This window comes from Clytia hemisphaerica, unplaced genomic scaffold (genome assembly GCF_902728285.1).
Source record: "Clytia hemisphaerica strain Z4C2 unplaced genomic scaffold, Clytia hemisphaerica genome assembly, whole genome shotgun sequence".
NCBI lineage: Eukaryota > Metazoa > Cnidaria > Hydrozoa > Leptothecata > Clytiidae > Clytia > Clytia hemisphaerica.
In genome coordinates, this window is record NW_027104060.1 from 340121 (window position 1) to 358642 (window position 18522).

The 18522-nt window shown below is 35.7% G+C and overlaps 2 protein-coding genes across 4 annotated transcripts; one reads left to right on the forward strand and one right to left on the reverse strand.

Annotated features, from left to right (window-relative positions):
* Positions 1-923: 923 nt before the first annotated feature.
* Positions 924-9352, forward strand: LOC136812402 (uncharacterized). Of its 3 annotated transcripts, none has more exons than XM_067068894.1 (12): positions 924-1044; positions 1715-1780; positions 2104-2178; positions 2745-2831; positions 3205-3408; positions 3882-4013; positions 4556-4687; positions 5125-5226; positions 5914-6036; positions 7530-7661; positions 8069-8155; positions 9074-9352. In XM_067068894.1, the coding sequence occupies exons 1-12, from the start codon at positions 993-995 to the stop codon at positions 9202-9204; spliced, it is 1323 nt and encodes a 440-aa protein (XP_066924995.1). In that variant the 5' UTR covers positions 924-992; the 3' UTR covers positions 9205-9352. The 3 variants fall into 3 exon arrangements, with proteins under 3 accessions (XP_066924995.1, XP_066924996.1, XP_066924994.1); XM_067068895.1 differs by having other exon boundaries at positions 2122-2178; positions 3879-4013; positions 9074-9351; XM_067068893.1 differs by having other exon boundaries at positions 3879-4013; positions 9074-9350.
* A 1143-nt stretch (positions 9353-10495) lies between these two features.
* Positions 10496-12096, reverse strand: LOC136812350 (lipid droplet-associated hydrolase-like). Its single transcript, XM_067068846.1, has 2 exons — positions 11673-12096; positions 10496-11380 (listed from the first exon to the last, which is right to left on the reverse strand). The coding sequence occupies exons 1-2, from the start codon at positions 11830-11832 to the stop codon at positions 10497-10499; spliced, it is 1044 nt and encodes a 347-aa protein (XP_066924947.1). The 5' UTR covers positions 11833-12096; the 3' UTR covers position 10496.
* Positions 12097-18522: the final 6426 nt, after the last annotated feature.

Sequence of the window (18522 nt, forward strand, 5' to 3'; positions counted from 1 at the left end):
GCTCACAAAATGGTGAAAATAAGAGCATGTTAGGGACATTTTTTCGGTTGGGTTTCAAAAATGTTGGATGTTCCTATAAAAAATCGTGTTTTATCCATCTGTTTTTTAATCAGCTTTAAGGTATACCATGGATAAAACATGGCTTTAGAACCATATTTATCGATTGATAAGATTTATGGTTACTTAATACCCAACATTTATTTTTGAAAATTTTACATAATTTCTATTAATAAGCCACGCCCAAAAACCTTACTTTAAAGTGTTTTGATGGTTGACAAAAAGTACTTTAGCCGAGGCTTAAAATTTAAGTCAATTATAATTTCAGAATTTAGTGACGCTGAATTTAAAGTATCTTCAAAAGTTTTTTTGATACTTTGATGACTGACGAGTTAGTTTGAATCATTTTTGTGGGAAAGTTTCAGACAGATTTTCAACATTTGATTGGTTTTATAATCTCTCTTTGCAAAAGCCTAACAAAGTCTTTTATCAGACAAATTATTGTCATTATAAACGATGTCTAGAAGAAGAGTTGTAACGATGATGGTTACCTAAACATTATAATTTTCAAGTGGCAGCAAGTACTGACAAGAGTATCATCTCGTCCAAACCAGAAAGGAACTGGAGTTCATCTTTCCTCTTTTAGAGATTTCAGAGTGATGACCTGCAGATCCAAGGTCTGACGTAAATCGTTGATTGAAGGTCGTAAAAAAAAGTTTTAGAGAAGGTTTTTTGTTGAATGTGTTAACAAAATGCTACGATGTCTTGGGAATCAATGTATATTTGACCAGCATTCTGGGGGTCCACCACTGTTCATATAATTGTGTGGGAAAAGTTTTGCGATATTCTTTTAAAACCTTTTAGGGAGGGTATTGGCAGACAAATAAAAGCTTATCAAAAATCGGAAACAAGGGTAGTAAAAATATTTTCAATCTTTAAAGTTCCAATCAATAATTTATATCTGAAAGCATTTAACCAAAAGATCCACAGAAGAAATGAAGTTTGCAGGTTTTATTTTCTGTTTGTTGGTTATTTGTGCTAACTCTGGTAAGTCTTTCATATTCGACTTTCGACAAGATACAATACTGTTTGCCTTTTTAATCGATTTTCATACAACTCCTTCTCACAGACCCACTGGGACCCCTTCCCACTGGAGAAATTGGCCAAAATATCGTCCCCGGTGGAAGATTATACTACAATTTTTGTCGCCACTGAATATAATCAAATAAATCCTCACTGCAAAATATTATACTTTTTATCCTTTCTGACTTGAAAACAAAAGAATTGAAATCCCCATCGAGATTTCGTACGTTATTTTTATCCCCACTGGCTAGAAAATTCCTACCGGGTCTGTGAGAAGGGGGTGTTTAAATATAAAAGTTTTTTATAAGAGCAAACTATATAAGAACATAAGTCTTCGATGGCCAAAATATTAAGACCAAGTTTAAGCACAAAAATATTTACAAAATGGTCGACTAAGAACATTTCAAGAACATTTTTAGGCTTAGATCTCAAAAGTCATGAACATCCGAAGGCATCTGTATACAAGGATATTCTTACAAAAAAACGTGAAAAATCTAAAAATGTGAAAAAGCTGAATTTTAGTTTAAGTTTCTAAATTCTTTAAGAAATTTTCAATCATTATGGTGAGTGTTTAATGGGATTTTTTGGGCTTGTCAACAATTATAAATGATTATATTCGAATTCTTGTATCTAGTATTGATGAAGGATGACCAAGACTTCAAGATTCTTGATGAAATGGAAAACGCCTTGTCTTCGAAAAGTAAGCTAGATGTGTCAACTTTTTGCTAAATAAGTTTATTAGTTTATTGATATTTACAGCTTCCCCGGCTGGCACACAACGTTTATCTAACGTTATATGGACGTTGTGAACGTTAAATAAACGTTGAAACGACGTTGTGTGCCAGCTCCTGGGATCAATTCTTCTAAAAAGCCAACGTTACTCTGGTAAATGATCCATCGGCAAAAACTATTCAACGGCAAAAAAGAAACAAGTTTTTTAGCAAAAAGGCATATTTTTTGTCACCAAATATTCTTTGCCGGCAAATTTTCTACAGATAAAACATGACACCAATTTTCTTTTAGATTCCAAAACTGTTATAGATACAACATTGAGTTTTGAAGACATTGATAAAATGATTTATGAGCAACTAACAAAAGGTAATTGAGGCTGCAACGAAGAATTTTCTTTTTCAATTGATAAATTGATATCTTTATGACAGGAGGATGTAGTAGGGTCGCAAGCCATGACGGGTATGTGCCGTCCGACTTTTGACCCTGGGACTCTTACTTAGTCAGGACTGAAAAGGAGGGGAAACAGCCGACTAATGTTATTAGACTCATTGTTGCAAATTTTTTCTAATTTGACCTAATTTCGCTATTTCAGTTGAAATTCGTCAGTTGGGATTTTGGCGCCCCTTTTGAAATAAAATATCTTTGTAAAAGTTAGGCGAGCAAAGTGGAAATTTTTGGGTATATTTTCTCTTTTTGCCTGAAAACTGCTAATTCTAAGGCGTGAATTATATTTAAAAGCGCCTTTTTTCACCTCTTGTCTTTCGGTGCTCGCCCCAAAAAATTCGTTTTTTACAGTTGTTGCCACCACGCTACTGCTAACGAGCGACACATACCCGTAACACATATCTAGGAATTCCCTGGGTGTCCATTCCAGGTTTGCAAGGAAAATTAGTAAAACCATAATGGCCATAACATCCTCAACTTTGTTTTAGAGAAAACTGACAAACAAGAGGAAAGTTCAAAGGCAGAAGGGTTGAAAATGGTTCAACAAATCCTAAATGATGAACTGCCGCAAAAGAGTAGGGAGTTTATATATATATTTTACTTTATCTTCTTGTTTATACAGAATTTCTATGCGACGTCCATTTCCTACAGCAAAAAAAACAAACAATGGACTGTGTTCGAATCCCAAGCACTTCCAGGCAGGGTGTTAGGGAAATATGGTGATAAACTCTCTACCTTCACTCATATATCACTCTCTCGCCCTCTCAATCCGGCTGATAATCGAAGTATCGATTGACTTCAAATGAGCTTATAAAGCTCAAATTGCAGATGTAGAACGATAAACTCGGCATACAAAAAAATCCTACTTAGAATTTAACTGTCGTTATTATTTGCCCTCCAAGTCTTCATCATCTCCATTAATATGCTTCCTTACTTTCACATCGTTAGACAGCCAACAAGATGTTCAAGCTGTGAAGGAAAAGAGAAAGGCAGACGATATTGAATACATTGCCAAACTCTTCAAAGAAGTCTTCGATTCTCAAAAGAAAGAGGATGGACAAGCTGTGGAAAAGAAAGAATATGGACAAGCTGTGGAAAAGCAAGAAGATGGAGTAGAAACTGTGGGAAAGAAGGAAAAGGAGGACGAAGCAGGTTTCTTATTTTTGTTAATTTGTATTTTCTTCGTTTTCCCTTTCGTTCATAAATACGTTAATCCTTCGTTAACAATTTGCTTCTCCGCTACAACTTCTCCTTCGATTTTATCAAGCTAGAAAAAGTAATACACAATAACACCCCTATGTCAAAGATCCGTTGGAACCGACTGGAAAAATTGCCCAAAATATAGTTCCCGGTGGAAAAAAATACCCTAAATAAATAATATAAATAAAATACCCTGCCCCACTTGGAAATCGACTTTTTTCATCCCCATTCGAAATTCAATGTAAAAAATTGCATTCCAAAACCATCCCCACTGGATATCTTAAGCTCACAATAGAATTTCTATTTTCATTGGGATTTCGGTATAAATCTTTATTCCCGATGTGTGAAAAAGTTCCAACGGGCGTGCGAGACGAGGATGTACAATAGTTGTCTTTGTCATAAAATTTTTTTCTCCGTCGTAGCAGTGGAAGAGCCAGTCTGTGAAGACGAACTGTCAACACAAGATTGTTATGATTTGGCGTACAATGGAAGCTGCACAGATCCAAAGACCAGTAAACAAACATTGAAAGTTTGTAAACGTTCCTGTCGTGTATGTTGTAAGTAGAAATCTTTTTATTTTCGCGATGCGAGGGTACGAAATTTGTGTTTTTTTGTGGAACTAATTTTCGTGGTAGACACCCATAAAACGCGCAAAAATTAGTTACCGTGAAAATTAATTTTGTTTTAAAGTACTTTCTCTGAATAATGACATGAGCTGCTCTTTTTTATTGGCCCAAAGCCGTTTAAATCCGTTTATGCTATTATCCAGATGAAAATACAGTGGAATCTCTATAACTCGAACAAGCAAGGGGAATACATAATTGTTCAAGTCAAGAGATTTCGAATTATGGAGGTTTAAAAGGCATTGTTAACTGAAGCAAGGGAAATTAAAATTTGTTCGAGTTAAGGACTTTCAAACTACAGAGGACTCTTGCTAATTCGAACCTGTACTATTCGAATCTTTCTATAATTCGAACTAAAAAATTAGTCCCTCAGGCTTAAGATTAGTATAAAATACTTTCGATAATTCGAAGAAAAGTTTTTGTGTCTTTTGAAGATCGAATTAGAGAAAGTAAACTGTATATCTTGTTTTTTTCAGGTGCGGACAATGAAAAATCACAGACGTGTAAACTTTTGAAAACATTACGTAATCCGATGAGTATATGCCAAATGGCGAACACCCATGAACGCCTGAGAATCACTTGCACCAAAACATGTCAATATTGTGCTAGTGAGTTTTCATCTATACTCTATGATGTTTTTCTTCTTAAGGAAATGTTTAAGAACTCCAGTCCTTATTCGTTATAACTTATAAGTTAAGGAGATTTCGAGATATGGAGTAAGATTTATAAGGCATTGTCAACTGAAGGACAATGAAACTTGTTCGAGTTAAGGAGACATTCAAGTTATAAAAATTCGAGTTAAAGAGACTCAAAATAACAAATAGGTAACTAGTAACAATTAATTCTTAAAAGAAGACTCCAGTACTTTGAGAACCTTAGTATGACCATGAATCGTTTTTTCATATAAGAAACCTGTATTTGGTCGAGCGGTTTTCTATTTTTCTAGTTTAAAAAATCCCAGTCTAAAATCCCAGGCTTTCAAGTATGTCTTAAATGTTCTGATGATGTTCTTAATACAATTTTGTTTATCAATTATCTTCAATAGAGGCAATGACGGAGGTCCCATGCATTCGATCCAAATATGGATGCTGTTGGGATGGCTCCATTGCACAATTCCATATCGGTACCATGGAAGATGGCTGCCCAGGTACGTTGAAACAAAAGGGCCGGTAAAAAGAAAGATGGCTTAACTTATATGCAGCAAATTTACGTATTCATTAAAAGTACATGTTTTTTATAAGCATACAAAAATTCAGAAACAGGCTGGCAGATGCTTAGGTCGAGAACTTGACAAAGGCTGAAAGTCGCTTAAAAGGACGCCTTTGTCCTTAGCAAAACTTCCAGAAATTCCGGAAATCCGTAAAATCCCAGCCAAAATCAGGATAATATTTTTTTCGTAGGCTCAAGGTAACGCAGATGCTTAAATCTTTGCCATATTTTAGCCTAGATATTCTATTGTTTGACATTTATTGACAATCTCGTACCCAGAGCCACTTGCACCCTTTTTTCGTGGACCTGATAAAAAAAACCTTTCGGCGAACACTATAAGAACCATAAAAAAGCAAACTTAGGGATTGACACTCGAGTTTGGTTCTTTGATAGAGTCCCGTGAATCGGAAAACCTTGCGTGAACAGAAATAGCGTGAATTTCGAAAAAGGGATTGCGTGAATGCGTGAATTCGGAAAAAGAATTTGCGTGATTTCGTGATTTCGTGATTGGGTGAATTGAAGATCCACTTGGGTGATGGGCCTTGATTTTCTCTCTCGTGTTTCTGTTCGTATATTTTTTAACTTTGTTCATCACTCTCTCCTCCAATACTTTTCATATTTTCAGCTTGCAGGGATTATGGAGGTGAGAAGTTCTGTAAGAGCTTTCAACCAGATTGCAAAGAAAGATACACTTTGAAAGGAGAACAAATTAGAGCACTTTGTCCAATGACATGCCAAAGATGCGGAGGTAGGGTGGTTCTTTTGCTCTGTAAAAAACCTTTGAAAAGACTGGAATCTAAATAAGCCTAAGATCACGTGGTTGTCTCTAGTGATCTAGCAAAATGTAAAGGGATGATTAAAGGACAATTTACTGTTGTTTTTATATGGACCAACTCAGCTACTCGTTCATCTATATTATAATACGCTAAAATCGGAACTCTCCAATTCTCGCATGAAGCTTTTTCGCTAGCGATTTTTAAGCAGACGGCAATTCTTTTTCGCGCCTTTTCTGTGTTGGTTTTTACATTAGTAAAATTTCGCTAAATTGAAACCGGGAAAAACTTTAATCGGTCTCTTTTTCTTATCTCTTTTTTGAATTTTCGGAGCCTTTGAATTGAAGACTCTTTTTTTTTTCATTTTGAATATTATTTCAAATTTCAGCTATTCAAAGCTATCAAAGTCTTTCAAAGTCACCCCGATTCTACCCCCGAGCTAGCCACGATGGGAAAGGACTTAAACAAAGAATATATTTAAAAGATATTTTCATTGGGTAAGTTACAATGAAAGATCTTCTTTCCCAGGCAGTTCATTAATTTGCTTCAATTTCTCTATTTTAAGTTTTTTAAAACCAATGTGAAAGAAGTATCAAATAGTTTTCATTTCTTTAACAAAAGAGTTTCTTTCCCTCGGAAAAAATACAAGCGTTTATTTGATTCAAAATTTTTTAATTTTCCTTGAGAAAATACAAACTGTAAATAAGATGATTTTCCTTGGAATACAAGAAATGTACGGGTATTCCTTGGGAAATACAAAAAAGTGTATAATAAGAGTATTTCCTGGAAAATACATAAATCGTACTCGGTATTTCCTGAAATACAAGAAATATGTCTAACTATGTTCTTGGAAAACATAACTAACTGTTCGTAGAAATTTTCCTTTTACATTACTAAAACATATTTCGCATAAGTAAACAAAATATGTGTAATTTCTAAAGTGAAAGCGAGCGAAGCGAGCGTAATAATCATGTTAAAGAGTCGTCTCGGACGACGCCGGGACGGCTAGTGTTTTTAGAATACCCTACATATTCTAAACACGCATTTTTTATAAAAACAACCAAAATTTTTGACACCTTCGGATGTTCTTAACTTTTTCAGCTTTAAGCCTAAAAATGTTCTTAACATATTCTTAATACTTAATTGTTTGAAATTGGGTGTCTTACAGTCCATATAATACAGTCTATAATAATGTCTTAACATATTATTAACGTGTTCCTATTATCTAGATCTATGCCTTATGTTCTTATATAGTTTATCTTATTAAAAAACATGTACCAGTCGTCTACGACTCTATACTTTCCGTACGACATTACCCTGAACAAAGAACCCGGGGTGGCTTTTGTACCTCTTTGAGGGACTTTCGAGAGTGTGAAAAAAGAACCCTTATGGCTCGCACATACCTGGCACCCATTAGACCAAACTACACCGCAAACTCACACATTAATTTTGATTCTTTCATGAACAGTTTTCAAGAAGTGTGCAGACAATCCACGTTTACAAGACACTTGTGGGTTGCTGAGAAATGATGGTGCTTGTCAATCCATGTTCAACGCCATGAAATACAATTGCCCTAAAACTTGCAATATCTGTCATAAAGGTACGAGGATTTCTTGATTTTGATCAAGATTCCTGCCTCGCCTATTTCTGATTATATCTGTTCAGAGCTCTGTTCAGAGCATAGGTATGTAGTTTCTTTTAGGTCAATCGATAGCATATTTCACAACATCCAAATCAGTCGTTACACCTTTTACGTCAGGGTTTTCCTTATATAGTGTGTCCCGAAAAAAAGCGGAACAGAACTTACAAATCTGTATAAAAAACCCGGTCTGGAAGCTTTTTGTTTCTTTCCATTGTTTCTTACTTGAACTTGCGTTGATAAATTAGTTTGTCTTGCTCACTTTTTGATCATGCGATTAATTCTTATACTAATTCCAAGAGGAATAATTGGTAACGTGATCAAAAATTGAGTAAATCGATTTTTATCTTTTAATCTTATTTCTATAGCGACAATCGACTGCAAAGACACTCGTTTTGGATGTTGTGAAAATGGTAAAACCATTGCCAAAGATCCTTCAAATTCCAGCTGTCCTGGTGAGTTTCGTTATCGATCCTTTGTTTTTTCAAAGATTATATTTCAAGCAAAGCACGAGTTTTTTCCTTTCTTGAATGAGTATTTTTTGGTGCATTGGATTGCAAATAGTCATTAGCTGACTTGATTAACACTTGGGAAATTTTTTAAGATAATCTTATGATATAGAAAGGAGGCGCGTCTCTTATGCTGACAACCCTGGTCAAAATTCTTGATAAGATCTTGATAAGAAATACTTTCAAGATCTTAGTAAAATCTTGGCAAATAATTTTGACCAGGGAAAGAAGAACATAAAAATATAATTTCTCAAATTTTGTTCTCGAGCGGCGCCGAAAGGGGACAAGACAAGTGTGCCGTGGTTACATTCCTACCTAGGTCATGTCACATAATATAATATTAGCACTTGAGCAATCAGAGACTTCGCGGGTTTTCTAAAACAATAGCAACAATATTTTTTTGGTATTCACTTTTTTTTTGCTTAGAGAGCGCTTTAAGGCACGCGTCATCTGACCTTTCAAAATCTCTGGGACAAGGCTGTTCTTTCTTTTGTTTAAAGATGCTGTGTAAGCAAATGGTGTAAGATAAGTAAGTAAGTCTGTGGCCGCAGTTGGAGGCGACCCGAAGGCTTCTCTTTCGATAGCTATCTACCCGAGGTAGGGGAGGGCGCCACTCTTTCTCCCTGGATTGCTCCACTTACCCTTGATCCGTCTCTTTAATTGCTGAGAATCAAGCAGAGAGGCATCAAGTACCATTTTGAGAGTTTTTGGTATGACCTGGCTGGAGGTTGAACCCACAATCTTGCGAACCGTAGCCAGATGCTTTACCACCGCACTACGGTATAATATACGTGAACTGGTATCCTTTAAAGATATGTTCACTACACATTAGTCAATAATATTTGTAATATTTTTCCTTTATAGAATGTCACGATGACATTACGTCACCCGTTGCTAAGCATTGCAAACGTTTGGTCGCCCACCGTGTTTGTAAAACACACTCAGCGTTCATGAGGAAATACTGTGGTGGTTCGTGTAAATTCTGCACCAAATGAAAATGGAGTAGTATCGTGTTAACGGCGTGTGAATAGTGCCTTATCATTTTTGAATATTTTGAATAAAGATTTTTTGATGTGTAGAACACGCTATGATAGAGCTTTAGTTTCTGATTACAAGCTTTTTGTTTATAAGAGTGTGCCAATGAAGAAAACGCCCGAAGGGCAAGAAGCGAATCTTTAAACTTTCTCAGGTATGAAAAAGTGAAGCTTTTTCGAGTGATATACTTTTTTAATCCAGCTGGAAATTCTACTTTCAATCTAGAATTTATATAAAAACCACGCGCTCAATGAGTGCAACTTAGGTAGAATTTAGAGGCTTCAAATCCTACGTATGAGATTGGCTTCTAGCCCTTCGAGCTTTTACTTCATTGGAGCGTACTCTATCATGATGAAATGGGCCAGAAAAACAAGAATATGCTGAGAATATTATGTTATCATGGAATTTGGTAACTCAACCAAACAATGCCCTTTTCTAAAAGCATTTTTAGCTGCAAATTACTTACGTTAAGATTTTCGCAAAAATGTCATAATTTTTTCTTGAGGAATGTGTGTTTACATGTTAAATAATTTAGATTCAGTTTGGATCCTAATTTAAGAATTTTTTTGTTAAGAATTTTTTATACCCAAGATGGAATGAATCGTGAAGTTAGTGGGTCTCACATACGTTATTGATATATTGGTCTGAGATCAAGCCCTAGGGTCCAGAAAGACTAGATGTATATAGATTTTGAGGTATATAATGTATTTTTCTTTTTTGTTAAAGAAAACTTTCTCGTAGTAACATGGATAATAAATCATTTTACGTCAAAAATTTCATGATATGTATTATGCTTTATCAGATGGTGCTATACAGACAACAACCATCGCTTGAAAAGACTGCAATAAAATGATCAAATTCTAAATATTAGGGAAACTATATACTTTTATTTCGTCTGACCTTGAAAATTCTGAAACATCTGGAAAATTTGGCAAGGTGTAGACTAGCAAGCGTCTGTCTTTCCTTAGACACAGGAACGCAGGAATAGTCCTTAATAAGAGTTCTTATAAAAAATAGAAATTGCCGCGGGAGAGTGGTTTGGAAAGACAGTATTCAGTGAACATATAGACATAGAGCCCATTGCAAGCTTAAGCTGCAGTGAAATAAAACGACGTGGTTTACTAGTCTAGCAAGTGTGTAAAACACGTAGGCCCGAAATTAGCAAATGCTTTTAAATAGCATTTTTGTCATAGTATTTTAATAAAAAGATTTCCATAAAACAGAAATACAGTTTTTTTAGAACCTAAGATTATCAAGATTGATTCGAAATTCTTCTTATACTTGCTCTTGATTTATACATTTGAGATCGTTTAAATCCAAAATTGAAAAAGTAATCCCGATAAGAATCAATTGAACCCGATTCGGCTATCTGATCCATCATTATTTTTTCTTGTAAGATTTCCCCGACTATAGGTGCCACCAGTGTGCTATGGCTCAACACAAAAGCATGGTCAATTCCCTTACCGTCCAATCGGATATCAATATCGGGAAATCGGGTTTTCATCTCTTCATAAAACGAAAGTGGAGTCCAAAGGTCACTTGCTCCATAATAAAAAGTCAGACGTTCACTAAATGTCTCGATGACGTTTTCAAGATCTCCGATTCGCCCGATTTTCGATAAATCTTTCGCGATTTGTGACATGTTTCGTAAACCATTCGGAGTGACCAACGAATCGATTCCATTCGATAATGATTTCTTCGAATCGTTCGAAAACCGTCTTTGATGTGCAATGAAATCGATTAATGATTTTTTAACAGTTTGTGGAAGAAGTTCAACCAGTTTTGTGGTTCGAATAACAGGCCTTTGCAAGAATTGCGTTAGTGGCACCCACTTGCGGCCACTTTGGGTCTCCATCGTACGCTCGAAGACTGGGAACAATAGAATAATTTGTTTTACCCTATCAGCTTCTTCTGAGTCTAATCTCTCTAACATTTTCAACGTTATATAAGAGCCTAATGAGTGAGCAATGAGAATTATCTTCTTGTTGGGGTCAATATATTGACGAATGAAAGCTAATTTGTGTTCGATTTGTTCTTCTAGTGTAAACACATGCTTATCACTTGATTTGATGTTCGGGTTTAATTCCTTGTACACACGACGCACTAATGAACTTTTTGATGGAATCAAATTATGACCTAAAACGAAAGTAATTAAGTGTTGTTATAGAACATTGAAAACTTTAAGTCTATGTCCAGCTTAAATATGCTCTCTTTACTAATTTGGGGAGGCCAATTTATTGGCCGCAAGTACTTTTGTAATCGGTAGCGCCTAAGAAAGGGTAAAGGATAGTGCAAGTATGATATCTGTGAAAGTTGTAGAGAAACTAATAATTGGAATTGCTTTCCTAAAAATGCCACTGGTCAAGCCCTTAGAAATATTCTGTTACATCTGGTATTATCAAGCTAAGATTTAAGAATCTGGTCATACCTGCATGCGAGATTCCAAATATTGGTAGCTTGCAATATTGAAACAAATTTTCCATAAATCGATCATAAAATTCGATTGCTCCTGGGTTACCAGGTATTACAACAATTACAGTGTCTGAGTTATCCTTACAATCAGGAAGGATGAATGAGATCCAGGTCATGACGTCATTGATGTTAAGTGCGCTGTGTTGGATCCCGTTATGTCTGTCGGAGCATAAAGAGCTAAATGATTGGGTTGAAGATACTGAGGTTAGATTCTGTTTACGTAATGAACCCAGGCTAGCGTTTGAAGATCGCAGGCTACTAGCTCTGATTTTGGGTGGTAACCGATGAGATGGTATATTATCTGGGAGATTTGTTGTCGATAAGCTACGTGAGGTTTTAGTAACCAGATCTTCAACATCTCCGAATCTTCGCTTGCTCAAAGGAGGGGTTAACGTAGAGCGGTTATAGTTTCGCCTTACAAGACTTAAATGATGCGATCTTTCGTTAGGTGAGATCCCACGATCATTGTTGTTGCTTGTATCAACAGTTATCCCATGAAGTCTTTCAAATCTAGAACATGTCCTTTCTGTATCTATAGATTCTTGGATTTTTCTGTTTCCATACTCATTTTTCGGTGATCTGCTGCGTTTTAAAAGTGAGTAATCAGTTGCTAAATGTTCATCAATCGAACCAAGGGATACACTGATGGATGGTCTTGTAATTGTGATTGACATCTCTGGTTGTTGTTGTGGTTGTTGCTCAACATCGTCCTCAAATGGACTGTCTTTGATGGAAATTATCATCTTGAATTTCATATTTATGTATTAAATTTTTCTATAAAATGAAGATGATATTCTAATAAAATGACAGAAAGCAGAAACTACCCCGGTTATACAAATCGAACATCTTTGATTTAATAAGAGATTCAAAGAACTTTGTGTTCAAGTCTATAATAAGGAGCTTTTCTCAAGATTCTAACTTGAATTTTCTCATAGTCATCAAACATTGACAAATTTAAAGGATTCTTTTACTTTCCCTGAATACTCTCCGGTCTAACTATCTGTTTGACAATAAGTTCATAATGCCCTTACTTTGATAAGTACCATACCATTGAATCTCGACTTTCCCTAATCACTGAATTTCCCCTCTGATGATCTTTAAAGATTTATGATAACATACTAACGGGAAGACAAATTAAAAGTTTGAACCCATTACTTTCTCTGAAGATTCTCCAGTCTAACTATCCGGCTGACAATAAAGTTCATAACGTCTCTGTATCTCAGCAAAATGTGATGATTTCTCATTAATAAACTAACGAAAATTAGATACCGATTAAGTACCATACCATTAATTCTCGACTTAATTTCCCCTCTCAATTAATCTGTGTAGTCAATACATCATAAAGCTGACGATCTTTAAGGATTTATGATAATTTACTAACGGGAAGAGAAAACTGGTCAGTATTATAATTTTAGAGATGAGAGGTGATCAGCATCCAATCGGAAAGCGTGTAAGGGTACCGAAATAAAATATGAGGGCTTTGAGATTATTTCATTTCCCGGCTATTCAGAAACAGTTGGAAGTGAGAGCCCTTGGTTGACCTAGTTACATGAAAGATAAATGAAAGCCGACATCAATCAAAGAGTTTTATACGTCCTAATATGGGATCCTAGAATATAATTAAAATGGAAAATGGGCACTTTTAATAATGAATATGAGATTGAGGCATCAAACTTTCCGTTATCGAGAAATTTATCGAATACCTGAAATTTTCAGATTTCTCATTTCCTAGATTCATATCCCAGAAAAGTAGAATCATCAAAAAAATGTTATCGTCAACACTTAAAAGAAACGATCTCTGTATTAATTAAAAGAAATTAAGAAGGAATCAAAATATTTTAATATCGAATGTAAATTACGTATGCTATCTGCAATCAGAGCAGGAAAAACATTTAAAAGTTTGAGTCACGGAAATGGTCAATTCCAGAAATAGTTTGTACTCATATGTTGACGTGTGACGTCCAGGGTGGTTTGTAAAATAAAAAAATCCAGGGGGTCTGATTTTTCGAGTGTAAAAATCCAGACGTGAAATTGTCAGTAAAATTAGGTTTAAAACCCAGGTTGGTCAGTAAAACAAGGTCGAAAATCCAGGGTGGGCCAAAAACCGAGAGAAAATCCAAGGGGGCTAAAAAATTGAATAAATATCCAGGAGTTGACCTCTCCCAAAATAGACCTCCTCAACACAGGGGGTACAATTTCCAGTTGTATTTTTTCATTATTTTATTTCCTCAGGAATGTAGGAGGAAGCATCAACGTTATAAAACTTTCTTTATTATAGTAAGGCCCCCCTCCTTCTACACGCCATTATTTCCACCTTGTAGAGTACACAAATTCTATAATACGAATGTCACCAAATCTGCCTCTTTCACACAGAATAAACAAAAAATATGAAGAAGGCATCAAATTGATTTCGAAAAGCTATTCATGATATTCATGACGTAATGTTTTCTACAGAAAGACCCCGGTTTTTGCCAGTAATGGCAAATTTTTTACAACTTTTGTCTAGTTTAAATTAGCCACTACTGGCTAAAACCAGGGTATTTCCGTAGAAAACATTACGTCATGAATATCATGAATTCTTTTAGTGAAGGTCATATCCCTTCCAAAATTTCACGTCACGTTGACATCATAAATCGATACCGTCACAAAACATAATCTTTTTATTCTTTCAAATTCAAAATTCTATATTAAAAGCTATTTTGTATACCATACATACCTTAAAGTCCTAGAGCCGAAGGAAAATTGTTAATTTCCCGACTTATAGATAGACAATAGCAATTGAGGAAAATTGTTTCATCATTAATTCATTGTTACCATGGTGAAAGCTGGCATCGTTGGCACGACTGGCATTTTTTGTCCACTAAATATTGATTGATGAATTGAAAGTCATATTTGTATGCCAATTTTCAATTATACACACCAGTTTCAACCATGTCTCAAAAACTTGCCAAGTATATAAAGACCGAGACGAAGTAGTGATACGCTTTAGTGAGAAAACACCGCTTAAATCTTTGCTGTAAAACCACTTAAACTTCCAATGGGTTTTTCCAGAAATAGTCCGTGCTCCCCTGTTAGAATATCGGATATCCAGGGGATTAACGATTTCTGCTCAAAAGTGGATATCCAGGGGGTTAAATATCTACGAGGGAGCGGATATCTAGGGGGTAAAGTGTCTTTTAAAGTAAAAAAAATACGATATCCAGGGGGTTGAGCATATATTTAAGAGAGGATATCCTTTACTAATAAGGTAGGATATCCAGGGGGCTCGATACTTCGAAAAATCAATATCCTCAACATTGGGGGTAAATCTTTTTTCTGGAAAAGCCCAATATTACAAACTTTTAAATCGATGATAAAAACTACAATCTACAAACATTTATTATCTCTGGCATCGAATCATCAGATTCAATCTTGTTATCACCCGCTAATGATGCTTCCAATTTTCGATCAAAATTCGCAAGTTTGCACGAAACTTACCGTATTTCTGACGTCCACTCAATTTTCCGAAACTTTCAAATCGATAAATACACTCCCCTTCTCACATATCCATTGGGACCCCTTCCCACTGGAAAAACTATCGTCCGCGTCCCCAGTGGAATAATATACTTTATTTTTCGCCCCGCTGAAAATAATCAGATAAGCAAATCCTCACTGCAAGAAATAGTGCTATTTTTTATCCCCACTGAATTTTCTGGCTCGAAAACAATGGACTTGAAATCTCCAGCCATAAAAGACATGGGAATATTAATCCCCGTCGAGTTTTGGTCCGTTATTTTTTCTCCACTGGTTGAAAGAATTCTACCGGGTCTGTAAGAAGAGGTTGTGTAAGGAATAATTGAAAAATTATATTTCTTTACCAAATCCCAATTATATACCCTGCCTCAATCGATCAATGGGTGCCACTGGGCTACAGAATGAATGCAGTCACAGCACTCTTTTGTAGTATAAACAAGAGCCACACGTCTTACATGTGAATGCGCGGAGGTCCGGTCCGCACATAATTGAAATTCTCCAAACCTTGTCTAGCAAGCTAGACAACTGATTCAGACATGTAGAAATAAAGCAAAAAGTAATGGAAGGGAACAAATTTTAGTTTATACAAACTTAATCCCGTAACAATAATCGTATTATGTAACGCCTGTACTACTGTATTACGCGCATTTCAAACGACTCCAGTCTATTCCAAACACCCTGATATCCTCGGGGCCTTTTTTGTATAGAAATTACAAGATATGATAGAAAACAACATTAAACGAACTTTGATCAACTTAAAAATAGCCAACCAAAAAATCGCAAAAACTTCAACCGTTACGATGAGCTAAACTGCGATCATTCAAACTAAACATTTAAAGTTTTTATCTTAGCATCGTATCATCATATTTAATCTTGTTATCACTAATGATGCTTCCAATTTTCAATCAAAATTCGCAAATGTGCACGAAACTTCGTCACCGTCTTTCCGACGTCAACGTCAATGCTCCATCACAAAAGATCTGAACTACCGATATCGATATTATCAGATTTTCACCATAAGAATAAACTAACAAAATCCGTAAATATTTAAAGATTCTTTCGTTATAAGATTTTTTCTTTGATAGTTAATAAACCTAAATTTACCTTTACAAACTTATCTGAAACCGTAGAGTGCTTACGTTACGTCTGGTCATTGCTTGATCTATCTGCCTCTATCTCCACGTATGGCAGATTCTTGCATATTCATTCTTGCAGTAACAAAATTTCTCTTGAGTAACAATCCTGAACGCACGCTCCGTTATTTCAAATGTCTACAAGTTTACGCCCCTACATCCCTCCATTTATCACATTTTAATACGCCCGAGTGCTGTAGTCGCGTCAGATTATTGGCTGATCTATCTGTCTCTATTTGATACCTTTTTATCCCGCTTCGGTTAGATTCTCGCTTAACTTACCATACAGACAGACAGACAATTCTTACAGTTTCGACCAGCATTAACAAAACGACGTGTCCACTAATCTGTATTTCTGATCCGAAGTTATTGATTTCGAGTTAATTACAGTCAATTTAATTCGATTTCTGTTAATTAATTCATCAAATTTCTCTGACGTTTTTGGTTACAAGAAATATGCGTAGGCAGGCTAAATTACTCTACTCGTAACCTCACCAAAAGATTTACAGATAAAACTAATATGTTTCTTCCGCTGTCTGCCACCTGTTTGAGCATAGTCTGTATAAAAAAACCCTGATCTGGAAGCCTTTTGTTTCTTTCCATTGTTTCTTACTTGAACTTGTGTTGACAAATTAGTTTGTTTTGCTAACTTTTTGAATATGTGATTAAATCTTAAACCAATCCCAAGAAGAGTACTTGGTAACGCGATCAAAAACTGAGCAAATCGATTTTTATCTTTTGATATTAACAAAGGAAAAGCTAACAAAAAGTTAAAACAATAAGCTTCCAGACCAGTGTTTTTTATGTGAACTTTGGTTAGAGTTATAATTTGTTCCAAACAGAATGCATTTATTTCGAGTTTATTGACCAACTCCACCGCACTTTTTCAGGTCTAAAATGTGGGTAGACTCACCGTTCCAATGAGTAAGACCCCCCTGTAAACGAAACACGATATCTAGTGAAATTTCGGACTTAATTGACGTAAGTTACCGTACGTACTAAGCAAACGCTCAGCTGGCACACAACGTTGTTTCAACGTTTATCTAACGTTCACAACGTCCATATAACGTTAGATGAACGTTGAAACAACGTTGTGTGCCAGCTGGGCGTTATACGTGAAATCTTTATGTTTCTGTAGCTTATAATTTTCTACTTGTATGGGTCACCAAGGACCTCTTGTCTGTTGTAGAGGTACTTGCTCCAAAGTTTTACGACCCCCCCTCAGTCACCTTTCAAATCACTCAATCACAATCATGCAAAAGAAATTTCCAAATCACGTTATCACGAGTTAAATTCCCTTTCTATCATGATCACGTTGATCACGTTGGTTTCTCTGATCACGCAAATCACGCACTTTAAAATCACGAAATCACTAACTCGAAAAAACGCCGACCACGCCATCACGAAAACTGCTGGGGGGGGGGCTTCTTTTACAGAAAAAAGAAGCACAATTGTGAACGCTTTCAGAATCTTAAAGTAGGAGATAAAGAACTGGGTACACGCTTTAAAACTCCTGAATTCAAACAGCAAGTTTCCCAACTTAATGGGTGTGGTACTGAAATTAGTTAACATCCATGGTAACAGGAAATTTATCGGCATTTTTTGAATAATAATGAACGATTTTAAATTACAGTCCAAAAATTACATTATTCCTATAATCATTAGTTTTTTTATGTAAATTCATTTTGCTATGGAAATTGAGAAACAACCGAATGATAATGATTTTATTATCTACACCGCAAACTAATGAAGAACTTCCACCTTTGAAGGAAAAACACATTTCCAATATTTTTCAAGTAATGGGCTTTTCCAGAAAAAAACCGTATACCTTATCGGGGAAAACTTCGTCGGGGAAAAGTGACAAAATTTTGGCCAAGTGACGAATATTTTTCCCCGACGAAAATTTTCCCCGACCAAGTTTTCCCCGATATAGTACCCCCTGTTGAGGAGGTCCATTTCCGTTCCAAAGGGGTAAGGTTTGATACGTGCCGGAATTCCATAGGGAGATACAAAAATCTGTCAAAAATAACTGGAACTCCATGGGGGTAGCCTTTTAAATCCTACTAAAATTCAGAATTCCAGAGGGGTTTAAACCTGAAATTGCCTGGAATTCCAGGGGGTTACAGCATTTCCAGCCACAAAATGATGGACCTGCTCAAC

What these genes read in the sequence shown, in the direction of transcription:
- LOC136812402 (XM_067068893.1), top strand. Translation starts at nt 993, where the DNA reads ATGAAGTTTGCAGGTTTTATTTTCTGTTTGTTGGTTATTTGTGCTAAC. An exon ending in GGTTATTTGTGCTAACTCTG is followed by an intron (nt 1,045 to 1,714) that starts GTAAGTCTTTCA and finishes TCTTGTATCTAG; the next exon opens with TATTGATGAAGGATGACCAA. An exon ending in TTGCAATATCTGTCATAAAG is followed by an intron (nt 7,662 to 8,068) that starts GTACGAGGATTT and finishes TTATTTCTATAG; the next exon opens with CGACAATCGACTGCAAAGAC.
- LOC136812350 (XM_067068846.1), bottom strand. Translation starts at nt 11,832, where the DNA reads ATGACCTGGATCTCATTCATCCTTCCTGATTGTAAGGATAACTCAGAC. An exon ending in ATTTGGAATCTCGCATGCAG is followed by an intron (nt 11,381 to 11,672) that starts GTATGACCAGAT and finishes CTTTCGTTTTAG; the next exon opens with GTCATAATTTGATTCCATCA.